The sequence below is a fragment of the Leptonychotes weddellii genome, chromosome 10, assembly GCF_054177405.1.
Source record: "Leptonychotes weddellii isolate Sample4059 chromosome 10, ASM5417740v2, whole genome shotgun sequence".
Taxonomy (NCBI): domain Eukaryota; kingdom Metazoa; phylum Chordata; class Mammalia; order Carnivora; family Phocidae; genus Leptonychotes; species Leptonychotes weddellii.
In genome coordinates this window covers 47,025,714-47,049,999 of record NC_138378.1, presented here as the reverse complement: position 1 = coordinate 47,049,999, position 24,286 = coordinate 47,025,714, and the positions used below count along the sequence as shown (strand labels likewise).

The 24,286-nt window shown below is 49.1% G+C and overlaps 1 protein-coding gene across 1 annotated transcript in view; it reads right to left on the bottom strand.

Annotated features, from left to right (window-relative positions):
- TGFBRAP1 (transforming growth factor beta receptor associated protein 1) overlaps positions 1-24,286 on the bottom strand; it is a 66,046-nt gene that overhangs the window by 4,331 nt on the left and 37,429 nt on the right. The window contains exons 5-11 of the mRNA XM_081833327.1: positions 14,304-14,386; positions 11,110-11,451; positions 9,228-9,285; positions 7,320-7,463; positions 5,198-5,341; positions 4,497-4,656; positions 961-1,394 (exon numbers count right to left, since the gene is read on the bottom strand). Coding sequence (XP_081689453.1) covers positions 961-1,394; positions 4,497-4,656; positions 5,198-5,341; positions 7,320-7,463; positions 9,228-9,285; positions 11,110-11,451; positions 14,304-14,386 — 1,365 coding nt within the window. The remainder of the gene's footprint in view (positions 1-960; positions 1,395-4,496; positions 4,657-5,197; positions 5,342-7,319; positions 7,464-9,227; positions 9,286-11,109; positions 11,452-14,303; positions 14,387-24,286) is intronic.

Here is a 24,286-nt window from a genome sequence, read left to right as displayed (position 1 = left end):
AAGTGAAATAAGTGAAACAGAAAGACAAATACTGTGTGATCTCACTAATACGTGGAATCTAAAAAAAAAAGCCCAACTCATAGAAACAGAACAGACTGGTGGCTGCCAGAGACGGGGGGCGCGGGGATGGGCAAAATGGGTGCAGGGGGTCGGAAGGTACCACCTTTCGATTATAGAATAAGTTAAGTCCTGGGGATGTGCCGCAGAGCACGGACGGTGTCTACAGTTAATACCACCGTATTGTATATTTGAAAGTGGCTAAGAGCGTAGATCTCGAAAGTTCTCATCACAGGAAAAAGACCTGTAACTACGTGCGGTGACAGAGGTGAGCCAGACATACTGTGACGATCACGTCACCACATGCACAAACACCAAATCATCGTGCTGCACACCTGGGACTGATATAAAATAAGGAGAAGAGGCAGAGAGGCCAGCGCCTGCCCCCTCTCTGCCCCGTGAGGACACCAGCGCTGGTGAAAGGCGGCCACGCCGTCCGTGGCACTGGTTCCCGCAGCCCCGGCTCACTCGCCGGGGACTGAGAGTGTGGGGTTCTGAGCTGGCCTGGAATCCACGTCTGGGCTCTTCACGTGCTGCGTGACTTCCCCGGGCCTCAGTGCCCTTCTGTGACACGGGGTAGACACTGCAGGAGACAGCTGAGGTGACGAGCTGACCCGGTGCTGCCCGGCGTAGGACGCTGCCTGGACCATCACCCGCGCTCAGGCCGTGCTGGCCTCTCCCGAGCATCGCCGTCTAACAGCGGAGAAGAACAGCGCCCGCCAGCCCTGCTCGTGCCTCTGCTGCCGCGTACCTCGGTTTCTAGGTGAGCGGAATCGGGTATTTGAGGTGTTGAAGGTGCAGAGAAAAAAAACTGACAAGGAATAATTTTCCCCAGGTAACCACCTGAAATAAAACGGCCCCCGAGGGCGGGTGGAGGGGGGTCAAGAAGGGCCCGGCTCTCACCTTGTCATACTTGTAGATCAGGTTTTCGGACCTGGCCAGGCCCAGAGCCACCTGAGCGGTCCTGCGGGCGTGCACGCTGTTCCTGACGGCCCCGGCCAGGAACGGATGCAGCAGCTGCACCGACCAGGTGCCCGGCAGCAGCGGCAGGACGCGGGCGGCGTCGAAGTCGGTCGCGTGGTGGTTCAGGAGGTCCGTGGCGGCCACGGCCAGCTCGGGCGCGGTGGGGCCGGGCTGGAGGTACATGGCCAGCAGCGTGTGGAAGAGCCGCTGCCGGTACGGCGGGTCCCTGCCCTCCGAGCGCCACAGGCAGTAGTCCTCGGCCGCCGCGAAGTCCCGCAGCTCGTGCACCAGGATGCGCAGGGCCTCCTCGTGCTCCTCCAGCTTCCCGTGCAGGATGGCGCTCTCCATGGGGAGCCCGGCGCCCCGGATTCTATCTGTGCGGCAGCAGCCGGCGGTTAGAGCCAGCCCCAGCTCGCCCCCCACCTCCCCTGTGCTCTCCACTTAAGAAAGGGCAAGGCTTGCTTGGACCCCCGTGCTGCAGAGCTGGGCCTTCCCAAAGGGGAAGCCAGTCCCTACTTTTAGGTAGAACCCAACTGCAGAATACACATTTTTAATAATGCTTAGCGACTGAATAAAACAAATGACCTGTCATCTCAACCGGCATGGTGAAACATGAGTATCACGGCTGCAGGCTTCCAATTAATCCAGCATTGTTCCTATTTTCCCAGTACGGGACCTTTCAACTCCAGCAGAAAGGCACTTTATTGATTTAAATTCAGCTAACCCTCCCTGGCAAAAAAGTGCAGTGAACCCCTTTATTCCAATTTAAACTATATTTCATGTGACGGAGTGTGGGTTCGTATTGTTAAAAATCCTGATCTACATTACTTTAAAGCTCTTCTTTTGTTTCTCCTGCAATTTAAGTTTTTCGGCTATAAGGAAAATGACACCACCACAGAAAGATCTGACCAAGGCCCTGTCCTTAGTGGGCTGGGTCTCACTGGTAGAGGCCCTTTGCTTTTCACTCCCTCTGGAACATAGGAAGATAACGTGAGGTCTTTTCCTACCGTGAAAGATATTCAGAGGACAAGTCCTATTTCAGGGGCCAACATTAATCCTCAGATTACAGGCTTTCTGCCTTTGGAGCCTGACCACACTCAGGCCTGCTGCGAAGGGCCGGTTCCACCACGTATGTCAGCCAGGGCACTAAACACAGAAACTGCAGCATGCATGCTTGTCATCCTCATGAGGAGCGGTCACCAAGTAATTACTAAGTGGCCACCAGGTTTAAGGCATGGGCGAGGTGCAAAGATGGTAAAGGGAAGGTCACTGCAGTGACCTACACTTTTCACATCGCTCATCCCATTTATAGGAGATTCTCAGCCACCCCAAGGGGACAGGCTGCACAAGAACTGTTATCACAATGTGCCCGGCTGACCACCCCCAAGTCACCTAACGAGGGGAAAGAGCTAGTGCCTGAGTTTCCAGTGTTCTCCCACAGTGCCTTGGCAGACACCCCATTGCCTGCAAGCTCCCCAGGCTGACCTGCAAGCCCAGACTTATCCTTAGTGACCGCTCAGACAGCACCTTCTCCCTGCTCCCTCCCCTCCACCCCGCATGGAGCTCCCATCAGCCCCTACCCACATTCTCATTAAACTGAGGACAAGAACCAAGTCACATCCACCTGTATATCCTCACTGCAGTGTCTGATATTCTACATATGCTCAACGACATAAGCTGAGCAAGAACCTGATCAACAAACCCATGACTAGCATGCGATCTGTATGAAGGGATTTGTAAAGCGTAAAGTATGGCGTAAGTCGGGGGTGACAGTGAACACATTTAACAGCCAGTACAGCGTGAACATCAACCACTAAGCATGGACGGCGGCTGGGAGTGACCAGGGGGCTGGACGTTAGCCCTGGTGCAAACATGGGCCAGAAAATAATAATAAAAATAATTTTTAAAAATAGGACTTATTTCACAAGGTCGTCGTGGAAAGCGTCGTAATGCACGCTAAGCATGCTGACCTGGGCCTGGCGTATACAGCCAGTGCTCATTATTCAGATTCTATATTCATGAATTTGCCTGCTTGCCCAAATTCCTGTGTCACCCCCAAATCAGCAGTTACGGTGCTTTTATGATTATTTGCGGACATGGGCAGGGTGGCATAAAATTTGAGCCACCTGCCATGCACGTTCCCAGCCGAGGCCCCGTAAGGCGATCCACGCGCAGCCCTCCTTCTGCAAACAGTCCTCTCCGTGGTTTACTTAGTGCCACAATTTTTGCGTTTTTGTGTTTTTGTTGGTGACATTGCCATTTAAAATGGGCCCCAAACACAGTGCTGAGGTACGGCCTAGTGTTTCCAAGCACAGGCGGGCTGTGCTGTGATGTGCCTTACGGAGAAAACTTTGTGTGTCAGCTGAGCTTCGTTCAGGCCTGAGCTAGAGTTCTGCTGGCTCTGAGTTCAATGTTAACCAATCAACAATAATACCTATTAAATAAGGTGTCTTTAAAAAGAAGCACTCATGGGGCGCCTGGGTGGCTCAGTTGGTTAGGCGACTGCCTTCGGCTCAGGTCATGATCCTGGAGTCCCGGGATCGAGTCCCGCATCGGGCTCCCTGCTCGGCAGGGAGTCTGCTTCTCCCTCTGACCCTCCTCCCTCTCATGCTCTCTGTCTCTCATTCTCTCTGTCTCAAATAAATAAATAAAAATTAAAAAAATAAATAAAATAAAATAAAAAGAAGCACTCATAAAACAAGGTTATGTACTGATCGGTTGATGAAAATGTTGTGATCAGCGGTTTGCAGGAACCTGACCCTCTATTTCTCTGGGAGCAATGTTCAGGGTTCAGTAATTCAGTGTTCGTGGAGACTTTACAGAACATAACTATGGTGAATGATGAGAACTGACTAGAGTTAATGGTCAAAAAACAGTGTCAATGCCGTTAAAAAGAAATACATTATTAATCCCAGTAAGAACAAATCTGAAAACTCTATGATGTCAAATACACCAAGAAACTAGCTAATTCTACCAGGTGGGAGCATGGTGCTGCTTTGTGGTGCTTTACACAACACAAAAACCATGGACTCTGCACCCCAAGGAAATGAAAACCAGGCTCCCGTCCAAGATACCTGCCCCCCTTCCTATGGCTCAGGGCTCCATGACAGCCCTGAGCTGGGGACAGTGCTAGCCTCGCCCAAACACTGGTGCCATCAGAAGGAACTGGGATTCAAGTACACCGAAGCCGAATAAGGCAGTTTAAATGAAGGCATGCTCAACAGACACACAGACTTCCAAAACCCCTGGGCAGCTGTGTCATCGGCTAAAGGCCCTGTGTTCGTTTCTAGAGGGTGGAGGCCTGAGAAGCTTCACCCCACCCTCCAGGCTGGCTGATTTTGTGCCAAAAGAGGCTCAAGGAATCCAACCCCCCGCCGTGGACTCAAGACAAGGAGCTCCGCCAGAGCCTTCATCTGCTCCTCCCCGTCCCTGCTGGGGGCAGCGGGTCAAGGAGAGACTAGTGAGTTGCTCCTCACCTATCAGCAGGTGGACGCGGTACAAATCGGACTTCTGGAGCAGGTGCTGGAGCTTTAGCTGTATCTCCGAGGCTTCCGCAGCCTTGCTGCTGGTGCCGGACTTCTGCCTCAGCACCTCGTCCAGGTAGAGGAGGGCCAGCTGCGTGTGGTACTCTTCCTTCTGTGGGAGACAGGAATCCAAGCGGACAGACAGCATTTGCAGGCGGGAAGCTGGGCTCCCCCAGCCCACGGGTGCTCCCGAGAGTGAGCTGCGCCGCCGCCGAGGCGAGCCGGGGCAGGGTCTCGGGGGCAGTTAACAGAACACGCGCACTGGATCGACAACATCTCAGAAACTGCAACACAGAAAAGGTAGACTTCAAATCTGTGAGAAAAAATATAAAAAGGTCGCTTCTCCTTTGAGAAGTGAGGGCCCCAGGATTTAGGTATTTTCCAAAAAGGTGCAGTTCTCTCATTTCCCTTAAGGATAATTAACCTGCGATCTCCTTCAGAAACCTCCAGGGCCCTAGACCATCCACAAGTACAGGCTGAGCATCCAGGCGGCAGGGCATTTAAAACACTACATTAGAACATTTAAAACATCTCCATTTAAAACATTACATTAGAACCATCTGCCAACAAGCTTTCTAGTCCGATTCTATCTCCAAAGTCATGGCTGTCATGTGGCAGCCCTCACACGTTAGTCTAAGTTCCGAAGCGCTCACCTGCAGGCTCCTGTCTATGACTAGATGTTCCAGGTACTTGACAAGGGCTTTAGGGTATTTCTTAAGGCAAGTGATTACACTGTCTGGGTTGAAACTGTTCTGCTGTTCATCCAAAGGTCTCTTGGTGAAAACTTGAACTCCAACCTGAAAGAAGAATAGCAATGTAACTATTACTTTTTTCAAAGACACCACCTTATCTTTATTCTGAGCACTGCCCATTTATGTTTGGGGAAAATCATTGCCCAAAATGTGGGGACACAGAGGGGTGCCTGGGTGGTTCAGTCGGTTAGGCATCCAGCTCTTGATTTTGGCTCAGGTCATGACCTCAGAGTCGTGAGATCGAGCCCTCTGTCCAGCTCCGTGCTCAGCGGGGAGTCTGCTCGAGATTCTCTCCCTCGGCCCCTACCCCACCTCTAAAATAATCTAAAAAAACAAAAAAACAAAAACATGGGGATACAGAAAAACAGTGCAGAGTGGGACACTGACAAAGACCAGAGCATGACACAAAGACAGGAAAGGTGACCTAAACTCTGAAACCTCCTCATCCACCTAGCCGGAATTTCTTCTCGAAGGGTCAGAAATGAAAGAAAGAAACATTTATTGGTAGCAGGTTTTGACTACCCAAGAAGCTACACCCTTTGTACTATGAAGATCATCTGAGAACAAGGATGGTCACTTGCTGAACAGTAAGTGACAGAATATGTACAGTCCTGAACACCTAGGAAACTCCACTCTCAGCACGCTGACATGACATCCACTATGTGGCTCATCTGTGCAGATCCAAGCCGGTCCCGGAGCAAGTTTCCAGACTGCCTTCCTGTGCCTGTCGAATGGAGCTCGCTGTGGTAATTCCATCTTCCAAGGAAATGCTAATGGGTCAAGTAGGTAAGTAAATGCATGTCGTTGCTGCCCTGGGCAGGCATGCTCACTGCACAGTGAGGCGTGCTCACGGACGTGTGCTCACTCTATCACACACACACACACACACACACATACCACACAGCAGTCCTGAGTGTGAATTCTGAATTCTATAAGCCTGGATCTGTGCTGTACCAACCATACGACCTTGGGGAAGTTTCCAAAGCTGGGCTTCAGTTTCCTCGCCTATAATTTCTACCTCATGATGCTGTTGTGATATTTATTTCAACATACGCTGAGTGCCTGGCACATCATCAGGAGCACACAAGGTCTGGGAATGATTCACTGATACCATCTATCAGCACTGGGAAGAGCCCAGGGCTTTTAACAGCTTTGGGTCTGTATGTCATATGTGCGTGTGCACAGAGGCAAAGTAAAGATGGAGTAAAGAGTAAATGAAGCACGTGGGCTCGGACCTTCCAGGTCAGACAGCACCGTGGAGAACATACACTAGCGGCGACTTTAGAACGGCAGACGCAACACACAGAAAACTCTACATTTATGAGGAAGGTCCTGCATCACAAAGCTAAGTCTGTCTCTCCAAGGGGAGCCAAGGAAATGTGTATGTTTTCAATGGTGAGAACTGAAATGCTATTATTATCTCTTTCCCCGTCATCCTGGGGCTTCACTGAGGAGTCCTGAGCTTGCTGCTCCCCAACCGCTCCCCCAGCCAGCAGCCACTGGGCGCTTCCTCCCTGCTGTTCCTTCTGAGCCTCCAGGGCGGCAAGTCCCACACTGGGCTCCCTCCTTCCTCCAGAACCACAACTTCCACGCCAGGGGGTGCGGGCAGACACAGGACAAGGGTGGGCCTGGTGTGGCCCAGGCAGGGCCCCACGCCCCACAAGGCGACAGTCCACTGAAAACGGAAGTGCCACACTTGGTCAGGCATGGGGATTCACACAGACATGCGCATGTTTTTCAGAAGACGCTAAGAATGTGACCTGGCTATGCTTTCTGGCTTTGCTATAAACGTGGCCTGCCCCAGACAGATACGCAGAACAGTACATCTCAGAAGGACTGAGACGCAGAACTCTCCTAAGAGCTGACACTCTGGTGGAGCAAGGAGAGGTATTAGAAGGGAGCAAACTACAGGCAGGGTGAGGCTGTAGCCCGGTGGCTGGTTTCTCACGGAAATCAAGCTTTCTGTCTTTGCCAGCTGCCAACCACCCCCCCAACAAAAAAAGGGCATTTATGATGCACAAACCTCTTCACTTTTCTGCAGGACCCAATCAGCATACTTCCACACAAGTTCCTGGTCTAAGCTGTAGGTAAGGAAGTCGACGACATATTCGTACAGGTCTGAGCGAGTGGAGTCGTGAATGTCCCCATTCACGATGTTCACCCAGAGCTGGAGAGGAGGAAAGAAGAAAAAGAAACGGAAGGTTACATACCTTCTAGAATTAGCTAAGGAGGTGCATATGTTTACTTATTTGGCCTTTTGATACTTGAAAGTAGTAGGACAAATTTTGAATGCTTAAGTCGATTTTAAGGTTTTCAGAGAAATAAAGCCATGTAGCAGATGTGGTCCAGGAAATCAAGGCGATAAAGCCGTGGATTCTTTTTCTTTCCTTTCTAATGACAGTGCAGTAATACAAGTAGGAAACACAATATACAGGAAGAGGCAGATGTATTAAAAACGTTTCTTCGTGAAATAAACGATCACTGACAGCATCTCGACAAAGAACAAGAAACCCACCTGCCTCCACCCGCGGGGCTGTCTCCACCTTCCCCACCACAGGAATCCTTGACTTTGAAGTCCCTTGTGGACTGTGATAGTCAGACACTGTGCCTTCAAAAATACTGGTCATTCTGCCCCCTAGTGTTCTGTCTGGTGCATGGGGGCTCATGAGAGCTAACAGTAACAGTCCCTTGCTATTTCATCCAGAAACTTCCCCGCTGTGTAAATCAAAGCTTCCTTTCAGAAAACCAGAATGAGGCCGCATCACATGGGGGCAGGGGAGACGGAGGCTGCCTCACAGCCCATACCGCACCCCCCATACCTCACCCGCCTGCCCACCGCACTGCACTTTAGGACCACGCCACCCACGAGAAGCCCAAGAAACAGGGCTGGCAGGGTCAACTCTGTGATTCTGGTATCGGCATGGGAACCTTTCTTATGGTATCAGTTTCTTTAACACTGAATTCCTCAAACCAAATAAGCTAATCACACACAGAAAGGTGTCGTTTTTTTTTTTTACAGTAGAATTTTGCCGTATAAAAAGCTTTCTTTCATGCCACTTCGATTTTGCAAACGCCTCCTCTCTCCATAGCTCTGCTGATGTTACTATTGCACTGACATCAAGCCGTAAGTCACAGACTTGTGCGTTTTACAGTATAAAAATGTTGCCCTTGACATCCAGATCTACTCTAAGCCACTGGGGTGCGTGTTGACGGAAACCCCTTTTTTTTAACCTCATGGGCAATCATGCGTGGCTTTGCCAAAGTCATGAGGCTGACCTTAGCTCGGTGACCACTGCTAATGTTCTCGGCCACTCACAGAACAAAACAAAAAGGCCACTGAGGAAACTGTAACACGGGTACTAGTGGATAACCAGTGACAGAAGGGGCGAATGTCTCCTCATGAGATGCCAGAGGCGAGACGAGAGACGGGTGGCATTTTATCTCCGGCACAGTATCTCTGCCAGGACCCCCTGGAACAGTGGTTCGAATCCCCGTTCTACCGCTGAGCAGGGCTGGGACCCTGGGCAAGGGACTGGCCTCGATCAGCTTTCATTCTGTCACAGGGGACATGGGGCGAATGACGCACCCTGCTTGCTGGCAAGTTACTGTCAGCAACAGTGGAAGCTACAAGCAAACTGTTACCCACAGTTTGGGTAACTTAATTGCCCCGTGAGGCAGTGACGTCATATGCCTTGTGGCTCAGTAAGAAATCAGTTAGTTCTATTTCTTAAATTTTCAAAAACTCAATCTTGATAATGTCCTTGAAAGAGATGTAAAAACAAAGAAAAGAAAACCCTTGGCTGACATTTCTCAAGGAATTCACTTTCTAAAACAGTATTGTTTTCATTCTGTAAAAAAGGTTGTAGGTCAGGCAAAAGTAGTCTCTATCAACTTTGATTTTTAAGTCATGCTAAAATACTTTTGAACTCACCTGAACGGCAGCAGCATCTTGGTTATTATAATGATAGAGCAGTCCAAGTGCAAAATACCTGAAAGAAAACAAGGCGGTAAGTATACCCTCTCCCCAGCCACCTGCTGTGGGCAGCACCCACCCAGCAACAGCCCCCGGATTACCCTCTGGTCTCCCATATTCAGTTCAACTCAGAGTTCAACAACAAATTTCCAATGACAAAGAGATCCTCATTTCTGTTTATTTACTTCCGATATTAAAATGTACGTCCTAGGGACGCCTGGGTGGCTCAGTCGGTTAAGCGTCTGCCTTTGGCTCAGGTCATGATCCCAGGGTCCTGGGACTGAGTCCCATGTCGGGCTCCCTGCTAAGAGGGGAGTCTGCTTCTCCCTGTGCCTCTGCCCCTGCTCGTGCTCTCTCTCTCAAATAAATAAAAATCTTTTAAAAAAATAAATAAAATGTATGTCCTATCAATTTCCAAAAAGGATCATATTCAAGTCTAGGATAAGCTGAAAAATAAAATCATAATTACGCTACAGAAAATCCTATTTGGAATTGCTTTACAATTTCCTCAAATATTAATACAATTTCGTATCTCTTCAGATGATCACCGTTAACCCATCACAGAGTGTTAGAAGAATATTAGGAAGGTGTGTTACCTGAGCTATTACTGAAAGATGGGGTCAGGAGTCTGAACATGGACAGCAACACAGGCCCACAGTGCCCAGCCAGCGCAGAGAACACAAGGTCGGGGACGGTCCGGGGAGGGCACCCAGGGTCCTAGGCCCCAAGTTTCAATTCAGGTTCCCTTACTTAGGGACTGTATGGTCTTGAGCAAGTGGAATGCCTGCCAGGTCCTTCATCTCCTCACTTGTGCATGGAAAGGGTGAGGGATAACACTGACACAGCCCGGGCGGTGTCCTGCTCACTGTCCTCCCCCCCCAGATGGTGAATGGAGCAAGCTGACCCGGGGGGATGTGGGATTTCTTCCCTCCGAGAGCGAACTCTTAAGGTATCAAACTATTCACTGGGGCCCTCCTCTTTTCCTTAGCCTTTCAGGAAGTTACACTGACTCTCTGGACCCTACCATTCCACGTCCCTATCATGAGGCATTAGTGTATTTTCTGGTCCTAAACAAAGTAACTCCCTTCCATAGCATAGCTGGGAAACTGAGGGAAAGTGCTGGGAAGAGCCCATACCCACATGGAGACCCATCGCAAGCCCCTGTTCAATTGGAACAGGATGTGGCTCTGTAACCCCATGGTTCCCGTGGGACTTCGTCAGTCCTTTAATCCATTTTACATAACAAAAATCACAGATGAATCTTACTGCTTAAAGGAGTCTGGGGATCACCCAACACGTTTAAAGAACTCCCCCCTGCCCCCTGCCACGTACCTGCTCAGAACGAAGGAGCACTGGCTCTTACCCAGTCACTGTGGTTAACTGCCCTTGTACGTAAGGCAAGGGGGCGGCTGTCTACCAACTTGTGCTCATAACGAAGGCAGAGTTTAAAGCCATACACTTTTATCAACGAGATCAAGAAGTCTCCCTTTTAATCTATTTATCCAGATGTCTATCTATGGAGGTCACAGTGTTTGGTCATCAGTGACTACAGTATGCTATGAACTTTACCAAAATACAGGTGGTGTCATCCACGGGTGAATCCTACATGGAACGGTATGGAGAGGAGTGCTAAGAATCACTTCATTTACTAACTGGGCCTATGACAGATTGTGAGAGCGCACGCCTTCTGAGACCCCTCCAGTCATCTGCAGACCATGCCGAGGGGGGTCTAAACTGAGGGGGTGCCGGGCTGTCACGTGAGGAGTCTCCTGGGGCCTCATGCAAGCGGCTGCAGCACCTTCACAGGGCCCCTGGCCGCACGTGGGAAGGGAACACTCACTTGTTGTGCTTCTCCAGCCAGGCAGCGCTGTCTGTCAGAAGACAGGAGTTCTCGGTGACCAGGAGGTCCAGCAGACTGTCGTGGTCGGCCTCCGCGTACAGCTTGAGCAAGGCCGTGTCGATGTCCTCTTTGTAGCCATTGGCGACCTCTGTGCTGCGGACTTCGTTCAGGTAGCTCATGAGGAAGCGCTTACACTTGGCCATCTTGTCTTGGTCCCCCTGGGTCAGCTGGTTCAGGTCCGCGTACTCGTGGAGAGGAGGATGGGATCGTGTGAATGAGGAGGAGGTGGGCAACAGGAAGGGGTAGAGAGAGATCAGCTCCCGGACGTCAAGCTGGCCGCTTCTGCAATTACAGTGTCAGACTAAATGAAGCAAAAAGAGAGAAAGAGTACACATAGGCACACAAAACAACCTCGGGGGGCGGGCCCGTCCGCACCCGTTCACGGGGAGCTGGATGTGTGGGTGAGCGCGGCAGAGCCACCGTCCTAGCCGGCGGGCCCGGCAGAGCACGGCCAACTGTGCGCCCGCACAGAAAGACACACGCCCCGCCGGTGCTGACGCACAGTACAGAGACACCCGACGTGGTCCCCCCACCGGCGGAGCAGCGGACTCCCTGGAAACCAAGGCCAGGAAAGGAACGCGGAGGGAACACAGCACTGTCTGGTCAAAGGTGAAGTGCCGTCCTTCCGAAGCCAACGCTTCTCCTGGCATCAAACTATGAAGAGGTTTCCTCACCGACCCACAAAGGGACTTTGCCAGGACGCGACTTACAATTTCCTCATCAAAGATCCTACGACGAGAGCCACGGGAGCCTTCATGAGGCTGGTTCTGTGGAGACTCTCAATGGCCTCTCGGAGCATAAGGTGAGACCACAACTCCAACGGTGTCCTAACCTCGCCAGGCTAGGGAGCCCATCTGGTGACATCCACCTCTGCTTCCCTGTTGGCCACGTTCCCCCCGCCCCGTGCTGCCCTCCGGCCTGCTCGTCCTGTCCACCATGATGACAGAGCCAGCATCATGGAGCTGCAGACCACAGTGCTGGCCCCACAGCAGCCCCACCTGTGGGCTCCTCTTACGGAAACAGACACAGGGCCCCCAGACATGAATGGGAACCCCAGGTCCAGCCTGGGGTCTACACTTCCTGCAACGTTCACGGCATCCATCTTCCTTCAAGCTCTGACAGTCTCCCCTCCTCCCCAGCTTCCGGCCTCTGGGTCTCCTTCCTTCCACTCCTGCCCTCTCCCCACCGTCCATGGTGCTGGGCCTCTCTAAGATAAACCCCAGACCTCTGAGCACAGTGGCCACTCCCGAGGCCCTACAGCTTCAGCTTCCACCGTCCCTCCGACACTCTGATGCTTCAGCCCCCCACCCCCTCCAGTTTACACACAGCATGCCTCAGCCTTTGCTGCCCTGTTCCTTCCGCCTAAAGCAACAGCCCTCCAGGGCAGCAGTTTTGCTCCCTGGGGGACACTGAGCAATGTCTGGGGATACTTTCAGTCACCACTGGAGGTGCTACTGGCCCTGACTGGGTAGAGGCCAGGACTCCTACAAGGCACAAGAGAGCACCCCTAAACAAATTATCCAGCCCAAAAGGTCCGGCCTGTATGGTTCTCAATTTGGGAAGCTTCTCATCATTGAAGATGCAGCTAAACCCCGATCGGAGCCCGTGCTCTGCGCCTGCCCCCAGAGCGTGCCACCCCCACTGCGGAGCGGCCCCTGCGTGCCCACCCGCTGGGCACACGGCCATCAACCACATGGCGTGGGCACGCCATGAATGCACGCGGCGGTCTCACCCTGGCGCTCCGGCTCTGATGCTTGGGCCAAGCCCGCTTCCTGGGAGGCGTGCTGACCTGACTGGACATGAGGACAGGCTTACGTCCACGTCCAGGGGAGCAGACACAGAGCGGAGGGGCCCACGGCGTGAGGCACACAGAGGTTCTCTCTCGGGTGCCGACCACGACGTGTTGGCATTGTGGCTTCTAGTACTGAACTGAGAAGGAATCCGAGGACAAGTCCCACATCAACGAGGGAAAAAAAATCCCACTTTATTAGCAACGTCTGCCGTGGGCACAGGAAGGGAAAGTGGAAGCTCGCTTGCTTCGGCCTGCCTGCTTCAAGGGCCGATTCTCTCAGTCACATTTTTGACAAAAACAGAACAGCCATCAATTTATGCTATGAAGGGGCTGAAGTATGAAAGACAGGAGGAACCTTGTATTAATGACTGACAGGCCCTGCACTTACTCTGTCACAGAATCTGTGAACTCTCCTAGGAATAGATTATGACCGTTTGCACCCTGTCCCAAATTAACCCATGAGAAGATGGACCCAAATGAGGAGGTTTTTGACACTGCAGGGACAGAACAGGTAGGACGGAAAAGAGCTACGTCCACAGGGACAAAGAATCTATGTTAGTCCCCCAGGAACAGATGAGAAGAGCACACAGAACTGATATAAGTGTAAGTTATACAGGGCATCGCTATTCACTAAGTGACCCCTTCTTGACTCAGAAGCCTGCTCCTTCGGCCAGCCGTGTGACAGAGCAGGAGGCCGGAGCAGGGGTGAGCCCTACGGCCTAGAGAACAGGCAGCAGACAGCGTGCTACAGAGCTGTGCTCTGCTCCGGCTGCTACTTGGATGTGAAGGATCTGTGCGGATGCTTTATATACTCTTTATCCTTGAGATGGCTCCAAAATGTGCAGGATCTAGTCTAGTTAGATGGTGTGAAAACTTAGGTCCTAAGTTGTCCTTATGAACGTTTCCTTGTGAAGTCTTTGGAAAGAGCACAGTTTCCACCAGTCTTCCCAGGGGCACCTGTTCTAGTCCTAAACTTCTAATTTCCTGCAAAAATCTCTGAAGAGAAGGAAAAGTGAGCAAGAATAGCATTTTCCTAGGAATCCTCCGCGTTAGCGAGTTCCCTCTAGGATTTCCTTCTCCTCTCTTAATGGGATCGTTATGGGCGCCTCCTCCTCCTCAGCCTCCACCCTCTTTGAGACACAGGGCAGGTAAACTGAGGCTAAGGGGTGGGAGCGAGGAATGAGCACCGGTGGTGGGTGCTATTGTCAACAAGTCTCCCCACTTCTCCCTGAAGCACATGCCTAAGCATGGCAACATTTCCCTTCACGGCCTCACGGTCGAGATGAAGGCTTTGACCACAGGGGGACACCTGGGAAGGCTCGCTACCAACACCTCAAATTACCTGAAGAGCTCTTTAGCTTCCAGGAACTGAAGTTGTGCAAACTGTATAAACCCGGCCTGCTGCAGAATCCTTCTGTACATTACCTGCAAAGAAAGACAGGTTTAGTTCATCTCTGAGAGACTCCGTAAAACCAACACAATGGGGAGAAACCTGATCAGAACCCAAGTCAAATGTTCGTGATTACATAGAAATTGGAAGTTACAAGCTAAAGAAAAAACATGGCATATATGAAATTATTTTCAATACAAATATATTTATGTGTGTCTGTGTGTCAATCCACTCCTCATTCCTGAAATAAAGTTGTTCTCTACTTGACTATTCTTCCCTCACCTTCTCCACAGATCTTCCCCATAAATCTCATTTCCTTCCCCAATGTGTTCTTTTATCTTCTGTCCTCCTCCTCCTTAACTCGCAGGGCTGCGGTGATGGCTTCCACTTCTGGTGGTTCAGATGGAGAGCAACAGCTCCAGTGTCTCTGGAGGCCCAGAAGCTGCTCACCCTGCTCCCACTCCTCCGGAATTGACACTTCACTTCTGAGTATCCCTCAGAACACAGGACCAATGCCATTTAATCAATCAATAGCTAAAGCCACATGCTTTCCTAGCCCAAGCTGGGGAAATGCAGTGCATTCCTTCTCCTGGAGCTGCATGGCCCACAGCCACACTCCACTCACAATTCCTGCCGTCAAGGTGCCGGGTGATCTTTGCTTCATGCAGACTTCCCTGACCACAGAACTTTTTCCTCGTGACACCCAGCAAGAGCAAAGCGCACTATAGAAAGCTCTCCTGTGGTGTCTTAATTCCACCTTCCCTGTCGCTGTCCAACTTCGTCAGTGCTGGAGTCCAAGCCTCCTTTGCTTGCAGTAGCCCTTGAACATGCCTCTTCACTCTGTTCATTCTGGTACCATCCCACAGTCAGGCCATCACCCCCTCACGATCAAAGGCTCCAATCACATTTCAGACCCTGTGAGTTCTCCTCCACCTTCCAACCACTGTGCTCTCGTGTGAGCCATGAATTCCTTGGCGGCACAGTGCATATGTTATTCCTCTTTGTAACCCCACACCCCGGCATAACACCTGCCATTCAGGAAGGGCTCCTGGATCTGAAGAGCTATCTCCTCAGTATTCGTGAACCCAGAGGGACAGTCTGCTCAGAGATGTTAAGATCTTAGCCCAAAGTTAGTGAAGTCGTAAGTGGTTGAGCTGGGATTTAAAAAGCAGACCTTTCGGATTCTAAATTCTTTCCACTCGCTGAGTCGCCCAGGTACACAGCAGGCTGTTACCCACTGAAGAAGTGAGGAAAGTGGAGACAGTCGGCACCTAGAGGCTATCAATCCTGTTCCCTCACATCAGCTTTTAAAGGGCCTTTCGCTGTAGTTTTGAAGAGTTCTCAAAAGTACAGCATTTCCTCCCTATCCCCATAAAAATTCCTTGAAAGAAGTCAGAAAAGGCAGGTTGCTTTTTCATCTCTTTACCACCTGCCTTTACCTTTCTTCCCTGATAGCAGCTATTTGTGGCTTAAAAACTGGCCCCAACAATAAGCAGACACAGGAGTGGATCAAGGTTCTGTTGTACAGGAATGCCAGCTCCATTTCTGGAAGCAGACATGATGAAGACCATCCACTTGGCAAAAAAGATCAAAAGGATCCATCAGCTGCAGTAGAAGAATTCTTGCTCACGCCCTGGCCTGCTGATGCGAAATCAGCCGAATCACAATTTACTCCTCATGGTTGCAGGATTCAAACGCCTTCTACTCTTTCCCTTCCTAAAAGGAAATAAAAACCACTTTTGCGAACACTCCCAATCTCCAAGAATATGGGGTTATTTTCTGTATTCTAGTCCGCAAACACTGCAGGCAGACTTAGAAGAAGCATGCAAAGAGATCCCGTCATCCTGAATATAAGCACCTAGATGCGAAACCACGAATGATACACAACACACCACTGACTGAGACCTACAAACACCTGATCAGAAACTTCGGCAAGCACAGCCAATTCCTGGTGCTCTGAAAGTGACCACCTCCTTCCCAGACTGTCCGCTCTGACCGACAGCTCCCCTGGCACTCCACTTAGGTGATGCGGAACTGCAGACCTGGAGCCAGGTTGGCCAGCAGAAGGACAAGAAGGATGGCCATGAGAGGAGAGAGAACAAGCACATCTGTTTATCTCCCCAGCATCAGAGCTAACGCAATGGAGTCCTCAGCTGTCTTTTCAACTTAACTGATTTGTCCCCTGGCGTGAGGCAGCTATCAGAAGTCCCAGGCCAGGTATGTGCATTAGCAAAACTGAGCTCTAAGTAGTGCCACTCAGCATGGACTCTGTGCAGAGGCGGAGGGCCTGCACAAGCCAGCTGTAAGAGGTCACGTGTACTCTGAGAGCAAGGTGAAAGCGAAGTCAAACCCTCTGTTACTACTATTCTGTTTCTCAATTGAGATTTCTAAACTGTCATGCTTTGGGTAACTAGAAATTTTGTGAAGCAGAAGATTCTATTCTATCTGATTTAGAAAGAGGCTTTTTTAAGGGCAGAAAAGCCCACTTCTAGGGTCAGGCCTGGATCCCCCTCCCACCTCAAGGGTTCAGCACTTCGGCTTTGTCAGTGGGCTCATCTCCAGGAGAGCAGGGCCGATGGGCACACCCCCCTTCCTACCAAGAATGATGTAGATCTGTTGCAGACAAACCACCAGGTGCAGTCATTACAAACCAGATACAAACCATTATAAATCCAGAGGACAGCCGACTCTTGACATGAGACTACGAATAAGATTCAGGTTATAATGCCCTGTAAGCCCAAGAAGAGTTGGGATATATGGTATATACATATCATTTCTGTAAAATGAGTACAACCAAACTTTAAACAAAAATTGATAACGAGGGGCGCCTGGGTGGCTCAGTCGTTAAGCGTCTGCCTTCGGCTCAGGTCATGATCCCAGAGTCCTGGGATGGAGTCCCACATCGGGCTCCCTGCTCAGCAGGAAGCCTGCTTCTCGCTCTCCCACTCCCCCTGCTTGTGTTCCTGCTCTTGCTCTCTCTCTCTCTGTCAAATAAATAAATAAAATCTTTAAAAAAAAAAATGATAACGAATGTTAGACTTTTAACTGTATTTATACCTCTTCCTGTAATACATACTTAAGTGGTGGGTTTTAGGTGTCTTAAAAACTTATTTAAGACTCTTCTCACTTAGTTATTGCCTAAATAAAAACACCTTTCTGAAAATACACTGGGTGAAACAGTTGTCCCACCTAAGCAGCCATGACATTCTCCATTCTGATTAAGTTTGTAAACAGATGTGTATGTGTATATACGTGTGTGTGTGTTTATTGTAAATGTTGATATATAAAATATATACATAAAAAGTATTTACATGCCATATACATACACACACACACGTATATACACACACCTACATATATAATACAAATCCATAATGTATAAAATAATGTATTTTATATATACCCCTTCTTGGGAATTCACAGAAAGATAGTAATAAAAATATAATACATGATATGTGGCCTCTCAGGGATCACAATAGGTATTAGTGTATTAAAAGCTCTGAGAAATCCTCCAGTTAAGAAACCCAGTTAATGCAACCATGTAAAACAGAACCTTTCCACTGTGTGCCCATCCCCATCCCAGAGCCAGGGTCTGGTGACATGCAAACTAGAAGCCCTGCTCAGGAATCAGACATGTGATGGACATGCATGCAAAGCAGGAAAAGTGGTCAGTCCCACAGGTGGGGATGGTGGGGGTCAGTGGGCGCGGGGGTCAGAGAAAAGGCCTGAGGAACTCAACATGCATAAGGAAACCTACCCAAAGCACAGGTCCAAACTCTTGCAAAGGATACACTAAGAAATAGGAACACACAGCTGTTTAGGAAGAAAAATGACATTCTAAGGGCAAGAGCCCCCTTGCTCTTCGATTTTTTTTCTTTACACACATGCATTTTTTCCTCCTGTATTTTTTAAGGTTTATAATGGAAGTGATGCATTCATATAGCTCAAATTTCAAAACATTCAAAGGGATTTAATGAAGAGTCTCCTTCCCGTGGCAGTTCCCAGCCAGTGGTACTCCAGAGGTAATCGATGCTATGAATTTCTTGGCAGCTGCAGAAATACATGATGTATTTATAAGCCAACTCTTTCCCTAATTTTGGTAGCACTACACCCACTGTCTGCACTCTCTACATTTTTTTTTTTTAAAGATTTTATTTATTTATTTGAGAGAGAGAGAATGAGAGACAGAGAGCATGAGAGGGAGGAGGGTCAGAGGGAGAAGCAGACTCCCTGCCGAGCAGGGAGCCCGATGCGGGACTCGATCCCCGGACTCCAGGATCATGACCTGAGCCGAAGGCAGTCGCTTAACCAACTGAGCCACCCAGGCGCCCCTGCACTCTCTACATTTTTAATTCATCTTTCACAGATCCTTCTGCCTCGACACACAAAGTCCTTGGTTCTCGTTCCTGTCTCCGCGGTGTCCCAACAGCCCTCTAGACCACAGCGCATTCAACCACTCCTCCACCGGCAGCATCTGGGTTGTTGTTTTTCTCTTTAAACAATTTGATCGTGAAGAGTCTTCTTCATTGGTTATTTTGCATTTTTGTGCTTAGACGTGTAGAATACCCCTCTAGGAGCAGAACTGTACCGTGTAACTTGGAGAGAGATTCTCAGTTTGCCCTCCTGCAGGCAATTTACATCCTTAGAAGTGATATCTGAGAGTGTCCATTTCCCCACACCCTCAGAGAGTGTCCTCAAACCCTCTGATCTTTAACAATCTGAATGGAAAATAACTTAGTGAACTTGTAATTTGCACATCTCTGTATGAATGAGACAAAATATCTTTTCAAACATTTTAAGACAGGTGATTTCACCTTCTATTAAATATCTGTTCATATTCATTTTTCTATTGGGCCATTCATTTTTTTTCTTATTTATTTGAAGGAGGTCCTGACATTTTAGAGAAATCAGCCTACCTTCTGTGCTTTAAACTGCAAGTACTTTTTGCTACTTATGTTTTTAATTTACTTATAGTGGGTTTTGCCATGTAGAATGTGTTTGTGTGTAAATTTATTAAAATTTTAAAAATTACTTTAAAATGTTTCAAAACCAAGGTATCTGGGAAGAGAGTCACAATGCAGTCTTTTTAATCTTGCAGCCTCCTCATAAAAACAGAACAATTAGTTCATAGCAGTTCACAACAGCCAAAGGGTAGAAGCAATCTAAGTGTCCATCAGTGGATGAATGGATAAAGAAAATGGGGTACATCCATACAATGGAATATACTATTCAACCTTAGAGAGGAAGGACATTCTGACATACAGGTACTATAGTATGGATGAGCCTTGATGACATTATGCTAAGTAAAGTAAGCCGTGGAACAAAAGGACAAATCCTGCATGAGTCCACTTACATGAGGTTCCTGGAATAGTCAAAATCAGACACAGAAGGTATGACGATGCCACGGGGAGGGGGATGGGGAGTTAGTGCTTAATGAGGACAGAGTTTCAGTTTTGCAAGATGAGAAGAAGTTCTGGAAATGCATGGTGGTGATGGTTGACCAACAAAGTGAATGCACTCAATGCCACTGAACTGTAGACTTAAAATGGTTAGGATGGTAAGTTTTATGTTAATGTGTATTTTACCACAGGTCAAACAGACAAACCAATTGGGGTAACAAAACCAAAAACTCGCTGCCAACATATTTATAACAGCATGAAGTGACTCGGCATGCCTACAAACCCAAAAGTGCAAGCCACTGGGGACACACCACCACCAACTACAGGAACCAGGAGGTGTTAGAAACTGGGGGGGGAGAAGTGGACAGAGGAAAAGGGGGATATAAGGCCACAAAAACCAGAGTTCCCAAACCACTATCAGGAACCACTGGAAAGCCTGGCAGGCCATTTACAGATGGCAGGGGAAGGGGTCTTTGCCTGCTCCAATTGGCCAGTAAGTGGTAACAATGAGAAACTGAGCTTGAAAGACAAGGAAAAACTCCTTTGGGCATTCAAGGTAAAAGGCCAAGACACTAGAAGGGCAAGGAATTCAGACTGTCCTCCAATATTTATTGACCCTTGATGGCAAAACATAATCGTGGAACTTATTTAAGTTTCTCATTGAAAGATAATGTAAGTCAAAGACTTTAGAGCCAGCCACACTGGCCTTCAAGTATAAAGGCTGCAGAGGAACTGTTATCGACGTGCGGGGACAGTGTTCCCACATGCCCATGCTGGGACATCTGCTGGAGGAACGATCGCTGCCGAAAACCAGAGGACTGGAGAGTCAGCAGCATAAAATGTTCCCCTGAGCATTCAGTACACATCTGCCCTGAACAAAGATGGATAAATATAAGGGAGACAGGAGATGGTTGTGTGTGCAAACAGTAGAGACAATGTGACCATCAAAAACCAGGGGGCCATGGGCAAGTGACACAGAAGTACAATACGCTCGCGGACATGCTGGGGATAAAGGGATGTGACTTTCACATGGACGCTGGGAAAAAGGAGGGGAAGGTGCTAAGAGCTCACCAACTAATTTCAAATGCTGCTCAAAGGGGGGAACCAACAGACAACAGGAGCTCTCCCCCAGCAAGAAAAAGAGAAAGCCAAAGGACTTTTATAAAGTTAATACCATCAGGGTAACCATTAGAACAAAAATCACAAGTTTCACGCCAAAAGAAGACCCAGGGGGCAGGGGGAAGACAGGTGAAGGGAGGAAAGACTCCTTTGAATGAACTTTGTAAATATTTTACATAATCATAAAACAAAATTAAATTCCAAAGAGTGATCCCTAGAAAACAAAAGTCAAACAAAGGACCTAACTACATAAATGAAAGAAGTGGTGGCAGGTTTGCAGAGAGGACGTTCTCCAGTGGCTCGGGCACACAGTCACCTGACTGCACGGCCCGCCTGGGACTTCCTGGGAGGACAGAGAGAACGGCAAGAGGCAGCACTCACGGGACAACTGGGAAATGTGAACACTGATGGGACTCTGTTCTTCGAAGGACCCTGGGATGACTTTGGGGAATTCCACAGACCGCACTGTGGTTACATTGAAAAGGGGACATCTTGCCTTTTAAAGATACATACTCAAATAGTTTTAGGTGAAATAGAAAAAACACCCCACAAGTATCGGAGTTCAAGCTTAAATATGAATACTACCTACAGTACATGACATAAATCAGGAGAACTTTCTGACACAAGCCTTTGTTAATGCAAGAGATCTCCTTTTTTTTTTTTTTTAAAGATTTTATTTATTTATTTGAGAGAGAGAGAATGAGAGACAGAGAGCATGAGAGGGAGGAGGGTCAGAGGGAGAAGCAGACTCCCTGCCGAGCAGGGAGCCCGATGCGGGACTCGATCCAGGGACTCCAGGATCATGACCTGAGCCGAAGGCAGTCACTTAACCAACTGAGCCACCCAGGCGCCCGCAAGAGATCTCCTTACTGCCGCTTTCTTTGTAACATCTTACACCTTAATACAATGGAAGCCCACCTTTCTTTTTTTTTTTTTTTTAAGATTTTATTTATTTATTTATTTGACAGAGAGACACAGCGAGAGAGGGAACACAAGCAGGGGGAGAGGGAGAAGCAGGCTTCCCGCTGAGCAGGGAGCCCGATGCGGGGCTTGATCCCAGGACCTGGAATCATGACCTGAGTCAAAGGCAGACGCTTAACGACTGAGCCACCCAGGTGCCCAGAAGCCCACCTTTCTTAAAGATCTAAACTCTCTGGCCCTTTGGAATCTCTAGAAGCACTAGTCTTTTAATCATGGTCCCAGAATTAACTTCATGATAAACCCCTCCCTAGTTCAGAAGTCAGTGACACAAAACCAATACTTGCTTTAAATTAAAAAAGGGGGTTGGGGACAGTGACAAGCCTGTCCTCTGGACTGTGGTCCCCTTTCCTCTCCTTTTCTGGCTTCTCTAAGCCTAGGGTCCAGCATTTGGTTGCAAGCACCTGAAAGTTAAAATAAGTAATGTACCTCATCATCACAAGCATCACATCTCATCCTTAAAAACACATACACATTCAGGAGAAGTTCTCTCTAAACCTTTTCTGTCAATATTATTTTTCCCTTACCACTCTGTTTTTAACACAAACCTTCTGCTCTGCAGTCCATTATGTACCAGCTGTTTGAAGATCAGTGAGTTTCGGCCCAGGCGGGACCAGGGTGCCAAGGGACAGAAAGAGGGCAGAGTCTACCTAGGAACTCGGGAGAGCAAAGCCTGAGGGAGGTGCAAACTGATGTGTTGAGCGTTGACACACAAACTGCAGAAACGCAGGGGAGGGATCGGTTCTGCCTGGGGGGCACGGGAAGGACTCCGAGGAGAGGGAGGGGTAGGCAAAGTACGGAAACCATACTGCCGAGTCTGGAAGCACACCCCAGTAACGGGAACCAGCCTAAATCACAAGTCGGGCATAGGGGGACGGCGCAGAGGCGCGTGAAAGCACAGGGCACCTTCCGCTAACGGGGAGGCAAGTCATGCGGGGGGACGCAAGTCATGCGGGGGGACGCGCCGCTTCCGAGGGCGGGCACCGATGCAACCGGCCAGGCGTGCGTGCGCGAAACCAGCGCAGCTGTCCTGCCTTCTCGTCTTCGGACAGTGGTGCTGGCTATTTCTCACTCATTTTGAGGATTAAACAAGTTTTGAAATGCCTCGCGGAGCGGTTGCACGCTGCAGGGCTCGGGCTCGGGAGTCGTCGGCTCCTTTGCCCTCCAGCCTTTGAGGCGGAACGTGGGTCATGGAAGTGGGCGGGGCCAGACCACGAAGCGCTTCGAGAGCGCATGTGAGGAGCCCGCCGAAGGACCCTGAGCAAAGGAGTCCGTCGACATTCCCACAGTGGCATGGAGGCTGGACTACACACACACACACAAGGAGGTTGTTAAAATAACAACTCAGGCAGAACAGAAGGTCTGCACAGCAATAGCAATGGCCACTGGGAATGAAGGCTGAATTCAAGATCATTCTGAGGGTGTATTTCCAGGTCTGGATATAGGAGTTTGAAGCAACTGGGAGAAGGCAGGGAGCATGCGAGAAAGGAAAAGACTCCGACTGAGATATCAAGATGACACTCAGATGACGTCTGAGCAAGATGAGGACTAATATGGTCCAATATTTACTGCATATCCCTACTCGATACTCAGCCAAAGGATGGGAGGGAGCTAAGATCAAACAAGGAACATTGGACGTTTCTGTAAGAAAATGTTACACACTTAAAGCATATGCACGTGTGTGTGTGCAAGGAGGGGGCACCCCAATGTGTGCCGCACCTAGACATCCAACACATCCACAGGAGGCAGCTTATGGGGTGGAGAGCAAGCAGGGCAAGGACAGGCCTCAGACCCAATGGAAGGCACGGCCACCCCACCTGGATTTGACCTACAGGCTGCAGAGAAAGTGTGCTCAGCATAGCACAGCTCCTGAACAGCTCTTCTTTTTGCCTCTGCTGCCCCCTGCTGAACGCGAATAGATCAGTCTCACTTTAAAAAATCAGCAACAAAGAGGAACACTTTATCAATCTTTAAATACAGAAGAGACACCCTCTTCACTTGTTGTGAGCATAGCATAACGTATAGAGAAGTTGAATCCCTATGCTGTACACCTGAAATTAATGTAACATTGTGTGTCAACTATACTCAAAAAAAAAATTACAAAAAAAGATGCCTACTTTCATATCCATAACCATAAATTACATGTCCGGTCTTCTTTCACTTGGCAGCATAAAGCAACTGAGGCCAGAAGGCATTATTTCATTCCACAACAATCACTGAGTCGTGTGGAAATCTGACTAATTGGTAACCATCAAGGGATCATGATTAAGTCACAGAACTTTTCATGATCAGTTTCAATATTCAGTGAAGCATACACACACCCATGGGATGTTTCATTACTTTCAAATACATAGAGTAACACGAACTAACCTAACAACCAATCAAGCAGTAATTTTTAGGGAATCTGATTTCACTGGACATAAGAATAACTTGTGATTG